The sequence below is a fragment of the Mytilus trossulus genome, chromosome 6 (genome assembly GCF_036588685.1).
Source record: "Mytilus trossulus isolate FHL-02 chromosome 6, PNRI_Mtr1.1.1.hap1, whole genome shotgun sequence".
NCBI classification, from domain to species: Eukaryota; Metazoa; Mollusca; class Bivalvia; order Mytilida; family Mytilidae; genus Mytilus; species Mytilus trossulus.
Genome location: NC_086378.1, coordinates 56,741,916 through 56,754,719, shown reverse-complemented (window position 1 = coordinate 56,754,719; position 12,804 = coordinate 56,741,916). Strand labels below are relative to the sequence as shown.

The following is a 12,804-nucleotide window of genomic DNA, read 5'->3' as shown; positions in this document are numbered from 1 at the left end:
GTCTTCATCCGCCAAAATAGAAAAAAATGTAAAACCTGTATAAAAAGTTTACCGAACTTCATCCTGGTCTACCCTTTATTACAGGTGAGAGCCGTGGTGTAGTGGTTAGTGCATAGGACTACTAACACAAAGGTTCCTGGTTCGATTCCCGTTCGGGATGAAAATTTCAGGAACTAAATTTTCGGCTCTCCCTTGACACCATTTGCGAGTATGGTCTTGAGGAAACGATGATAGTCCGTCGGAAGGGGACGATAAATGGCTGACCCGTGTTAAGAGAGAGCCATATCTCTTGCACGTTAAAGACATCCTTGTAGATTTCGAAAAAGAGTAGGCTAATGCCGCTACAAGGCAGCACTCGCACCCGCAAAGTGGAAAGGGATTAATATAAGTTGTAAAACTTGTTTCCCAATCCACTATAAATAAATATGTTTAAACTAAATTACAGGTATTCCCCATGGTATGTATTGTTTTAAAATAGCTTTTCGTTCCGTGCATGCATGCATGAACTATTTGACACTGCACGTTCTGCAACTGTCTATCAATCGATTTTATAGAAAAGATGTATCATATCTTACATCAAAACAATGTATAACGCCACCCGTTCATCTTTTTCTACAAAATGATATATGTGCAGATCACACTGCTGACATTACTAGACCAGGCCACATACATGTATATGACACTTCGTCTATATCTGAGGCTGTGGATGGGGATTTACAGAATAGAGAATAATGAACAAAAAATAGAAAGAATAGTATCGGAAGTATTGGAACAGAATATAAACAAACAGGAACATAAATTGTACGGCTCTAATTAGAAATGATTACAGTTCAAACACAGCTGCATCATACATTAAAGTTAACGGTCAATCAGAAAGTCTGCTTAAGTTCACGAAAACTATAAATCTACAAATACTTAACACGCTAGGCCAAAGCAAATTAATCTAGGCAATTAAATACCGATCTAAGATAAGAAATAAATGTGCAAGTTTCACCCTATGACAGTTTTCAGATAAAAAAAAAGACGATTTTTAAGTTTCCTGAACATGTTGTGGCTAAAATTATGTGCATATTCAGGACTTGAACAAAATAACAATAAATACAGTAGATATAGGTACGGAAGCGTATTAGCGCCACACATTTTTTTTTTTTTTTTTCCTATGTTTGCGTTATAACGCAAACATAGGAAAACAAAAATGTGTGGCGCTTATACGCTTCCGTATATAGGTTCGTAATGGAATGTCTTTATTGACTTTGTCTTGTGTAAAAAGCTCTCTTGACATCCCCGCGGGTTTAAGCAACTTGGAAGTAAATGCTTTGGTACTTTCATAGTTTATATATTTTTTTAGTTAATTCGCCATTTATCATTTTATACTTTACATGTGAAACAATAACCCGGATAAATCATTCCAGAAACATGATAGTGCTTACATTTTATAAGAGGATAACTAAATTAGAGAATTGTATTTATTTAGATTGATATCCATGATGGAGCAAAGTTTCAACCACTTTTTTATGTCCCTTTTTATCATAAGATATTCGCGTCATTATTTATATAAAGAATGATGAGGATGACGATAAAAACGATGTCTGATGTCCAGTGGTAACTATTACATACATACACCCAGAATGACAACATGCTTTATGTTATTAACACGTTTTGTACTAGACAAACTGAGTCAGATGTTTTGACGCATTTTTCAGCAGATACAAATAACTTTGTAAGAAGCTTAAGACGTGCCAAGACGTATTATTCTAACTTAAATCGTACCAGTATTCAAATGCTTTCATTACTTATAAACGAATGTTTTCGTAACCTTCATTATTTGCTTGATAAGAGCAATGTTACATGTAATATCATGGAAAAAAACATTGTTTTTACGGAAAGCTGGAACAAGAAGCTAAGTCAACAGTGTAGTATTCCGGACGTCAACACAAAAAAAACCAGCATGCACATATATATATGGGGGATAAGTATACCACTATTTACACATCAGACTGTACTAGTTATATCATAACTTTGGATACACCAAGGTACTTTATATATGAGTAACAGGCAATGTACGCCCTCAATTTTATAGAACTAATTCATAACTATTTGTTTCATTTGTATTCATCTGTCAAATGTGTGTGTCCTGCAAGGTTCAGCAGTCCTTACCCTTTCATTTGATACATGTATCTATATAACTTACCAAAAATTATTCTGCATATAATATAGTTTGATTTAAATACGTAAGAACTACTATTTTTTTTAAATACGTACTTCTCTTCTTTTTGAACGCGTCCAAAATGGTTGGTGTAACATCTTACGAAGTCTATTCAATTTTTTGGGCAAACTATTTCGCTCTGGCTGTTGCTAGTGGTCGTCTTAAACGTGCAGTTTTGTAAGATACTTTTCGTTCCACGTTGAAGGTTTAATGTGACTTACAGCAATTACAGCGCTGTTCCTTTGCTTCATTTTTTAATGTGTTTTTTTTAATGTGGTTATATTCATTTTCTGTCACGGATTTATACCCAATATTCTTTTGTTTTTCTATGGAAAAAATGTTCCTTAAAGTTTACAAAAAAAAAATATTGGTATTATAAAATTCCAAATTTCGATTTTTTTTTAAAACGTAAATGATTTTTAATTTTAACAAGGAGGTTATTATGAGATATTCTAATCTAACTAAACGAAAAAGAGAATTGTAATATAAAATCTTACGATTCTAAAGTTTCTTCGAACAAGATTTGTTATCATATGCTAACTACCCGTATCATATTTTAATGACCACATACTGTGGCCATCTTGATCATATCAACCCTAATAAATTATAAACATTCGAATGTAAAATTTAGCACGATAGATAATGACAAACAAACGACGGAAATTACATAATAAATCCACAGCGTGTATCTTAATACATTTGTCAGTACATGGATAACCCGAATAATCCAGTCGTTATATTACGAACACTTCGATCACTCCATTAACCATTTCAACGAGAAAAGTAGTGGATAGGGGCGCTGATTTTTCGAGTTAGTACATGGAGGAAAGATATTCAAAGATTAGGAGCGACGATTCACGTTTGACTGTCCCTTTGGTATCTTTCGTCCCTCTTTCAATATCCAATTGTGCATTGTATTTGTCGTGGTTGAAAAGGCACCAGGAACATATCAGGATAGACAACAAAAGTCTGTAAGTATCTATTTTATATCTTTATAAATATTAACATAGATATTATAAGCCTTTCATGCCTTCTGTTGACAAATTTTCTTAACTATGCACTATTTTAGTAGACCACCGATGTCCTTTTCGAACTAAAAGAACCTCTTTGAAAAGACACACCTCAGTCGAATCTTTCTTCTCAAATGAATGCCTGAGTGGTCATCAAATTTATACTTGTTATGGGCAGGCATTTTCGAGAAATTTTTAAAAAATGTATTAATTCTGACTGCAAGTAATTTTAAATGGTAAATAATATACATTGTATCTCGAGGGAAATGTAAACACTTAGACAATAGTGAATTTTTCAAAAATATTATATAATGGTAAAAGTGTAGCATACACATGATAGATATCATGTTTTTCATAAATATTATATAATGGTAAAAGTGTAGCATACACATGATAGCTTATAGATATCATGTATACTAACGATTAAACTCTAGAAGAAATATAGTCAAGCATGAATACAAATTAATGGGTCCTATTTGGAAAAAATAAATTTTCTCAGAAAGGTATCTCTTTCTTCAGAGGTTTATATGAAACGTTGATGTATGTTGTGCAGTGATGTTTTTTTCTTTCTCCGACGCCTGTATGCGAGACATAGTAGGTATTGCAACCCAGCGGCACCGGCGACAATGGTGTACACTCTTTGTTTGAAGCATTATATTTCATAGGTTAGACAATCGAAATGTTTCATACGATATGTTACGAAATTTCCGTCTGTCATATATCATTGTCCTGGCAACCTCATTTTCATGGTTCAGTAACTGCTTGATACATTTTGTTTTGTTAAATAAAAAACTCACTTATTATGAGTAATATGATAACTATGTTTGGTATATGGGTTCCTAGCAACATTTGCATGTTCGTCAGCTAGGTACATGTAGGGTTAACCTGACCTCGACCTTATTCCATGGATCATTTATCAAAGATAAAGTAACTTAAGCAAGACTGTATCTAGATACTATAACTAGTCAGTCATCTATATTTGCTGTATTGATTATTGAAATGATTGTAAGCTGTACATATCCATCCGATAGGTTCCGTCTGACCTTGGCCTCAATTTCATAGTTCACTGGCCGATGTATGGTGTTGTGGTTTGGTCTATTTCTCAGATGCCTTAAGCAGTAGGGTCACTATATAATGTGTATCATGTATGGAATCATTGTCAGCTGGAAATGTCCGTCTGACAGGTCTCAATTGACTTCAACCTCATTTTTATGGTTCATTGGACAATTTTTAGTTGTGTGGTTGGGTCAATATTTCGGGCATTATAAGCAAGTTATAATAGGTCAATAATATGTAGTGTATGGAACAACCATGACAACTGTGGTGTCATGTCTATCTGTCGGGGTTAACATGACCTTAACCTAATTGTTTGATGATAAGATGTTGTATTAAGATCTGATTCTCAGGTACTATTAGCAACACCAGAACACACCCACAAAATCGCGGTCATATACAGCTTGTGAACTGGGATGATTTTTTGTATTAAAAAGATATTATGTATGGAGAATTTCATAAAAGGTATCAAAAGCCCTCTCCCTTTTTTCAAAGTCTGATATTTGTTTCCTTTCTGTTAAATTCAATATTTTTTGTGTCTCTGGTCTCAAAACACAATTATTCTTCTCCTTTGCTACAATGCATCTTTTGGTAAAGTTTGCACCGCTCCAAACATGAAATAAATGTAACTGCTTATATATAGACCATATTAGTCTAATAAAATATGCTTCTATAGGACAATCCATCAGTGCTTTTTCTTTTGAGGGCATTATTAACATGCCAATGACAGGATATGAATCTTGTATATATGACTGACCGACTAAGGCTAATTTGAGGGGTGGTCGGAGGGGTCCTGATTCCGAAATCCCGGGCTTAAAAACATGAAATCCCGAGATGCAGAATTTAAAGAAATTCATATCCCGAAATTGAAAAATATATTCCCGGATCCCGCAAGGGTCAATCCCCAAATCCCGAGGTTCCGAAAAAGTCCTGATTCCCTCTTATCTCTACCCTACTTTCTTTTTTGCCAACTCACTACTTTCAATTTCAACAATAAATTTTATGCCCCATCTTTTGGCATTGTGTTTTCTAGTCTGCGAATCTGTGCGTTCGTTCATTTGTTCGTCCTTCCATCTGTCCCGCTGCAGGTTAAGGTTTTTGGTCGAGGCATGATGAATAATTTATCGCGGTGGAAGGAAGAGAAGCGACACACCAAAAGAGGTCTTCTCGTTTAATAGTATACTTGACAACAATCATACATTGTAGTTGTGCATGGCTAATGTTAAGTATACGTGATATTTGTAGTAAAACCTCCATACTAAAGACTTTCAACATGATTTGAATGATAAGTAAGAAAAAGGCGAGACATTTGCACTCATATTTTGGTAATACAATGTGTAAAGTGTTGACAAAAGTACATGTACCTAAATTTCAATATATTTTGTATCAGAGTGCCGAAGGCGCATCTTTAACATTTTGAGAGGAAAATGGATATTTTGTTGAAGGGGGGAATGTGTTGGGTACATTACTCATACTTTTGCCTGAGGAAGCTGCTGTTCTTTTTGAAACATGTCTTACTTGTTTTCTGGTATGTTGAATTGGGTAGGTAAAAGTATTGTCAACACCAGTCCTGTGTTTTGTTTAAAACTTTGTGAAACCTGTTTTTAATTGTAATTTGGCCCGAGAACACAGTTATTTCGTAGTGCATTTCTTTTAGACAATACATTCAAATTAAAAAAATCGCACCTGCTCTTTCTCAAAAATATTTTTACAGTGTAGTGTACGTACTACCAGTGAGACAAATAATATCAAAATTATAGAAACTTCTACCAGCTCTAACTCAAAATATTGACAATTCTGTGTTAAGGGGGTGTAAAATTCAGTTTGACAGCTTCAGACGTGATAAAATTTGACCTTTTAGAACTGGACCAATTCACTACTTACATGTAACATAAAGTTTCAGCACCCAAATTTTTTTGACATGTAGTTACATCCCCCTACTTAATATTTCATGCATTTAATATAAATAAATAAATTGTGAAAGTGTATTAAATAAAACATGTAAGTTATACACTGTTTACACTAGGGACTATATTGTGTCCTTGGACCATTTGTGTCTTCAGTTCGCTGTCTCCTAGGCATGAACCATAATGATTCATCTGTTTTAAGACTCTCTATGATTGATTGATTGATTGATCATGACTGGCTGAATGTCCAATGGCAAATATTACATGCATATTCGGAAGTTGGGAACGATTCATGCCAATCCTGATAAAAAATAAAGAAATATGCCTGAAGAAAAACAATAACAGAGTAAGTGTTCCTGCATTTTAACTTCAAATGTTTCTTGTAGAGTGAGAAAAATGTTATGAAACACCAGCAAAAAAGATTAGATTGTTATTCAGTCCTGACTTATACAGTGTTTCTGAAGATGGAGATTAGGTATGTAATAATGAGTTTTTAATTTGATAGAGTGTTGACTTTTAAATTGTAAAAGTTTTATGAGTTACTGTACGTAAATCCCTTTATTGTATGAAAATTCAACAATTGCTGTTCAAGTGTAACTCGAATAATTCAAGCCCTTTCTGTGTCCGATTTTCTCCCACACGAGGTTAATGTAGCCTTCGTAGATCAGCGGAATATAACGACTGAATTATTCGTGTTAGTTCAAGTGCATAGCATAGCCATCTTTATCTTGCTGTATCCAGAGGCAATATATATATATATATATAAGAAGATGTGGTATGGGTGCTAATGAGACAACTCTCCATCCAAGTCACAATTTATAAAAGTAAATCATCAAAGGTCAAAGTACGGACTTCAACACGGAGCAAGACTGTTATTAATGACATTTAAGAGAGTGAATAATATTATATAAACAAAATAGACATCATAATTAAAGAAAGACAGACAGTTTCTTCATCAAATATAATAAAATTTGGTATGATAACTAAAAATGTTTGAAATTGTTTTGAATTTGTCGTTACTTCTTTCAGATCAGGTCTATCCAGAAGCAAGAAAAAGGACAATTCATAGCACGTACATCTACAGAGAAAGACATGTTTAAAAAAACAGATTTATTTTCAATTTTAGAAAAACCTGTTGAACTTTTACTATTTCTTATCTGTTTATTTTACATTTATATGTTGATATTTTTTTTTTTTTTAAATTGCTGCACTGTATTTCTATTCAGTCCCATATAACAAAATCAGCTGAAGAAATTTATATTTTCTTATTTCAAGGGAGTGTCCTGTTGCATTGTTGATAGCAGATATATGTATTGTCTACAGTTGGGTTTAAAAACAGTCAGATCAGACTTCAAATAAAATACATTTTTATGAATGTTATATGTCATTAAATAGACATGAAAGATGGAAAATTATATAGGAACACATTTTTTATGACCTTAATGTATTGTCAAGGTAAATTTATTATGTGAACATATCAAATATTATCAAAAACACTGCTGGTTTAAAATAAAATTATTCTATGTAGCCTTATGTAATCATACAGATCAGTGTATTTTTTCCTAAACAAATTTTACATATTTTTTAACCAGAATAAATTTATTCTGTGTCTCAACCTTTTAACATAATTACTGTACAATCAAAATAAATTTATTTTATATATCATAATACTTTTAATCCACATTGAATGTAGAATAAATTTATTCTGTGTCGCCTCCTTAATATGATAACTGTACTTTCAGAATAAATTTATTTTATATATTATTATACAAGACAAATATCACATTGAACATAGAATAAATTTATTCTGTGTCTCAACCTCACCATACAGATTACTTTACTTTCAAAATAAATTTATTTTATATATTATTATAATCATAAATGACATTAAATGTGAAATAAATTTATTCTGTATCACATTACTGGACTTTCAAAATAAATTTATTTTAAATATTGTTATAATCATAAATAACAATAAATGTAGAATAAATTTATTCTATGATTTTCTCGAACTGATAATAGATATCAAGGCTCTTTATAATAAATTTATTTTATAAATGATTATATACAGAAAGCACCATGCATTTAGAATAAATTTATTCTAAGTTGAATCATTTACGGAGAGTTGAATGAAAATGGACAGCTAAGTGTATATTTCAGTATAAATTTATTTTGAAATGTATCAAATAGATACTTATAAAGCATAATTGTCTTTGTTTTTCATGATTTTTTCTCAAATACAAGGGTTATAGAATAAATTTATTACGTTCTGGTCTTATTTTGGCCTCTAATTGCACTTGTCAGAAATTAGAGTGAAAAAAGAGGAAAATTGGTTTTTTCCTTTTTTATTCTGCTCTCTGTTATAGGTAATTTGTATACTTTCCCTTTGATCTTACTGCCTAATATTTTCGAGTAACAATAACGTACTGGCTGTATCACTGAAAATATTAGGCAATACATTGTGTGACATCATAATTACCGATAAACAGAATAAAAGGTAGTTTCGTTTTTGATACTGACTATTTCATGTAGAATATCTTAACTCGACAGTTTCGTCTAGATATTCCACATGATATAGTCAGTATCAAAAACGAAACTACCTATTATTCTATATATATCATGTAACATCTCATTACATATGTTGGGCTTTTTAATTACAGAATGTATATTTTAACATGGAGCATTCCCCACGACAGGATGATGACTTTAACCTGTTATCCAATGATATCCCGATGTCTGGTAGTCCTGACTGTATAGATGAATGGGACGGTGAAGATACAGCTATTATGGGTAAATATAGTACTGGAAACATGCAGATTTTTAATCTTAGGAAATTACTCTATCTTTCTTTTAAAATATCCAGAAAAAAAACCTACTTATTGATAAAGCCGCACAAAAAAAAATGAAAGTTCTTACACATTCTAAAGGACAGAGGCATTATCATGACAAGTGTTTGTTGAAATTTTTAACAAACTAGAGCAATTTTGGTAAATCTTAAAAATTCTCAATTACAAAATGGAGATTTCCTTTCTGGAAACTAATGTTATAAAGATATTTCAGAAGGATTCAAAAAAAGGAAACTTCAGTTACAATCAGGCTTACAATTATGTAAAATTAGGATTTTTAAAAGACCTTAAATCAGAAACACCTAAAAAATTGGACAAGGATCAGAATTGAAAAGGAGGTTGTCTATTTAGAACCTTAGGTTGGTCATAAATAATGCTCAGTAATTGGAGGTACAAGTTTGTGCTTAAAACACCAAATCCATTACCAGTATTTTCATTGCTTGAATTTAGTTTCTGAATTAGTATTTTCCAGTATTTTCATTGGTTGAATTTAGTTTCTGAATTAGTATTTTCCAGTATTTTCATTGATTGAATTAAGTTTCTGAATTAGTATTTTCCAGTATTTTCATTGGTTGAATCTAGCTTTGGAACTGTAGCTCTTAGGTCCTTATGATATATTTTGACTGTTTGCAGACCATAGATCTGCAAATAGTAAAAAGTATCATGAGGACCTTAGAGGTAAGGTTCTACATCTAGGTTGAATCCTGAGTGTGGAAATTTTTCCTACCACAAGGCCTGTAATCAGACTGACAAATCTACAGAAATAAAACTACTATTTGATGTTTGATGATCCAACACTGTAAAAGTTCTATCTAGAAGCTGAATATTGATGATATTATTTGATTTTAGCAAACAGTCCTGGCACATTTCCTGAATGTTTGACCTTGAACTTGAGTAATAACAGTGGTAGTTTACCATCAGGAAGACTCAGTGCCCTCAGTCAGCATAGTGACAGGGGAGGTAATAAATCTCCAGCTAACAGTGATAGTGAAGATGAGAGTTCTGATTGGGACAGCTGGGATGAAGAACCCGAGGTAAAACACATACTGTTAATCTTTCATGTTTATATCATATGAAAAAAAATGGCTATTAGACCAGAAACTTTAAGTATACTGGTATACATATAAAGGTTTAATCTAGATGCTTATTGAAATTTTTTATACAAGTACTCACTTTTAAATATTGGGAGAAAAAAATCAATAGAAAAAAACACACTTTTTTTTAATTGCTATGTAGAGGGGGGATAGGACCTTTATTGGGACTGCGGGATCAGGTTTTTTTAATGCTCGGGATTTCGGGATTGACCCTTTCGGGATCTGTGAGTTCTTTTTTTCCAATTTTGGGATTTGGGATTACAATTTATTCAAATTCGGGACCTCAGGATTTCGTGTTTTTACGCCAGGTATTTTTGGATCAGGACCCCTCCTACCCTCCCTTTATGTACAGTGTAACCTGTGTAATCTTACACACTGAAGAATCAGAAAAAAAATTCAGATTAAGCAGGATGTCGAAATACTCAGATTTTTTCCACAAGGATACTGTAAATTCAGGAATTATTTCGAGGTTTTTATTATTGCGAAAAATGCGACAGAGTTGTAAAAGCAATAATTTAAACTAGCATTTTAAAATGTTTTATATGAATTTTACAGGATTTTTAACTAAATTGTAATAGTTAAAATCACATTTAAGTCTAAAATGACAAAATTGCAATAATAAATGCACGCAATAATTTCGGAATTTACAGTAGGCATATTTTTACATTGTCTTGTCGGGGCCTGTTATAGCTGACTATGCGGTATGGGCTTTGCTCATTGTTGAAGGCCGTATGGTGACCTATAGTTGTTAATGTCTGTGTCATTTTGGTCTTTTGTTGATAGTTGTCTCATTGGCAATCATACCACATCTTTTTAATATATATTGGGATCATGTAAATGTGTCGGATAAAGCAGGATGTTGGAATACTCAGGTGTCGGATTAGGCAAATTACACTGTAATTAATATACACTGTTTTTATAACTAAAATTTTATATAGAATTTTTTTTTTCTAGGGACATTCTGCATTAAACGAAACCTTCTTTGATTTTCTACAGAAACTGAAAAAGATTTGCAGTTCAGGTATGATATAGACAGAAGAACATATAATTTTAATGAGTAATATTAATTCAATATTATAAATTGAAGCTGATCTCATGTACAAATATTAATAAGAAAATATTTAGAATTACTTGAATATCCTATTCAGATATCAAGTATTAATCACTTTCGGGAAGGCTGATAAGGAACAAAACAATAAATGAAAATCAAATATAATATACAGTAACAAAAAACAACCACTGAATTGAAAAAAAAGAGAAATAATTCACAATCAAAGTTTTTGACAAGACATTGGTGAACTTTTGAACTGAGATATCCCTATTTTAATTTCAATTATATTGGAGGTTTACAAATTGATCTCACAAGTGTTATCCAACCTTACACCTAGATTGACCTATGGATGCATATTTTGCCTAAACCATGTTGTTGTTTGCTGCATAATTGTTTGATTTTATTGTTGAAAAACTGTGTAAAACCTACATTACTTTGCAATTTCAGGTTCAAATGACAGTTTTACATTAGAAGTAAAGAAATTGGAAAGCAGAGAAAAGTCTTTAATTAAAGGTTTACTGGATTGGTAGATGTAGGCTTATCATTGTTGTTAATTTAAAATAGGTTTACTACACTAAATATTTACTGGATTAAAACCTAGTGAATACTGATCTAACAAAGACTGGAGATTACTTGATCAAAAATAGCTAGTGATTACTTGATCAAAACAGAATGATGATAATTTGATCAAAACAGCCAGTGATTACTGGATCAAACATAACTGGTGATATAAACTAGATCAAACAAAGGCTAATGATTCTTGATCAATCAAAGTCTTGTAAAAAAATAGATAAAACAAAGACTGGTGTTTATATTTACTTGACCTAAAAAAAAAATACTGGATCAAACAAATGTTTACTCAATTATCATATCAAATGTTTCTATTTTTCATAAATTTACAATTCATTCAGGGAGTTTTTTCATTTCTAAATGAATTATTCACTGGATTTATGAAATTTTTGTTTTCTTCAATTTTATTCTGCAAATAGGTCTAGATAAATAAGTAAAATTGTGAAATCAGCTTATTTTTGTAATTTATAGTGCCAAATGAAATGTGTTTCATAAAGCTTCAAATCTGCATATCCATTACTTTTTTCTGAAAAAATTTCAAGATATCCTCATTTGAAAGTAGAGATGAGCATATGTTTTCGGTGCCTAACAAATTTTCTTTTTTGTTAAGTTCAAGTTTTTGATTAATTGGTACAAGGATTTGTGGTTTTTATTTTTTTTATACGACCGCAAATTTTGAAAAAAATTTCGTCGTATATTGCTATCACGTTGGCGTCGTCGTCGTCGTCGTCGTCGTCGTCGTCGTCGTCGTCGTCGTCCGAATACTTTTAGTTTTTGCACTCTAACTTTAGTAAAAGTGAATTGAAATCTATGAAATTTTAACACAAGGTTTGTGACCATAAAAGGAAGACTGGTATTGATTTTGGGAGTTTTGGTCCCAACATTTTAGGAATTAGGGGCCAAAAAGGGCCCAAATAAGCATTTCTTGGTTTTCGCACTATAACTTTAGTTTAAATTAATAAAAATCTATGAAATTTTGACACAAGGTTTATGACCACAAAAGAAAGGTTGGGATTGATTTTGGGAGTTTTAGTTTCAACAGTTTAGGAATTAGGGGCCAAAAAAGA

The 12,804-nt window shown here is 31.9% G+C and overlaps 1 protein-coding gene and 1 long non-coding RNA gene across 2 annotated transcripts in view; both read left to right on the top strand.

Moving 5' to 3' along the window:
• Positions 1-11,981, top strand: part of LOC134721582 (uncharacterized) — a 50,376-nt gene extending 38,395 nt beyond the window's left edge. The window contains exons 26-29 of the mRNA XM_063584681.1: positions 8,837-8,966; positions 9,872-10,056; positions 11,071-11,137; positions 11,615-11,981. Coding sequence (XP_063440751.1) covers positions 8,837-8,966; positions 9,872-10,056; positions 11,071-11,137; positions 11,615-11,697 — 465 coding nt within the window. The 3' untranslated portion in view covers positions 11,698-11,981. The remainder of the gene's footprint in view (positions 1-8,836; positions 8,967-9,871; positions 10,057-11,070; positions 11,138-11,614) is intronic.
• Positions 2,860-7,514, top strand: LOC134723567 (uncharacterized). The gene is made up of 3 exons (XR_010108115.1): positions 2,860-3,177; positions 6,563-6,651; positions 7,206-7,514. It is a non-coding gene; the product is annotated as an uncharacterized LOC134723567 (long non-coding RNA).
• Positions 11,982-12,804: the final 823 nt, after the last annotated feature.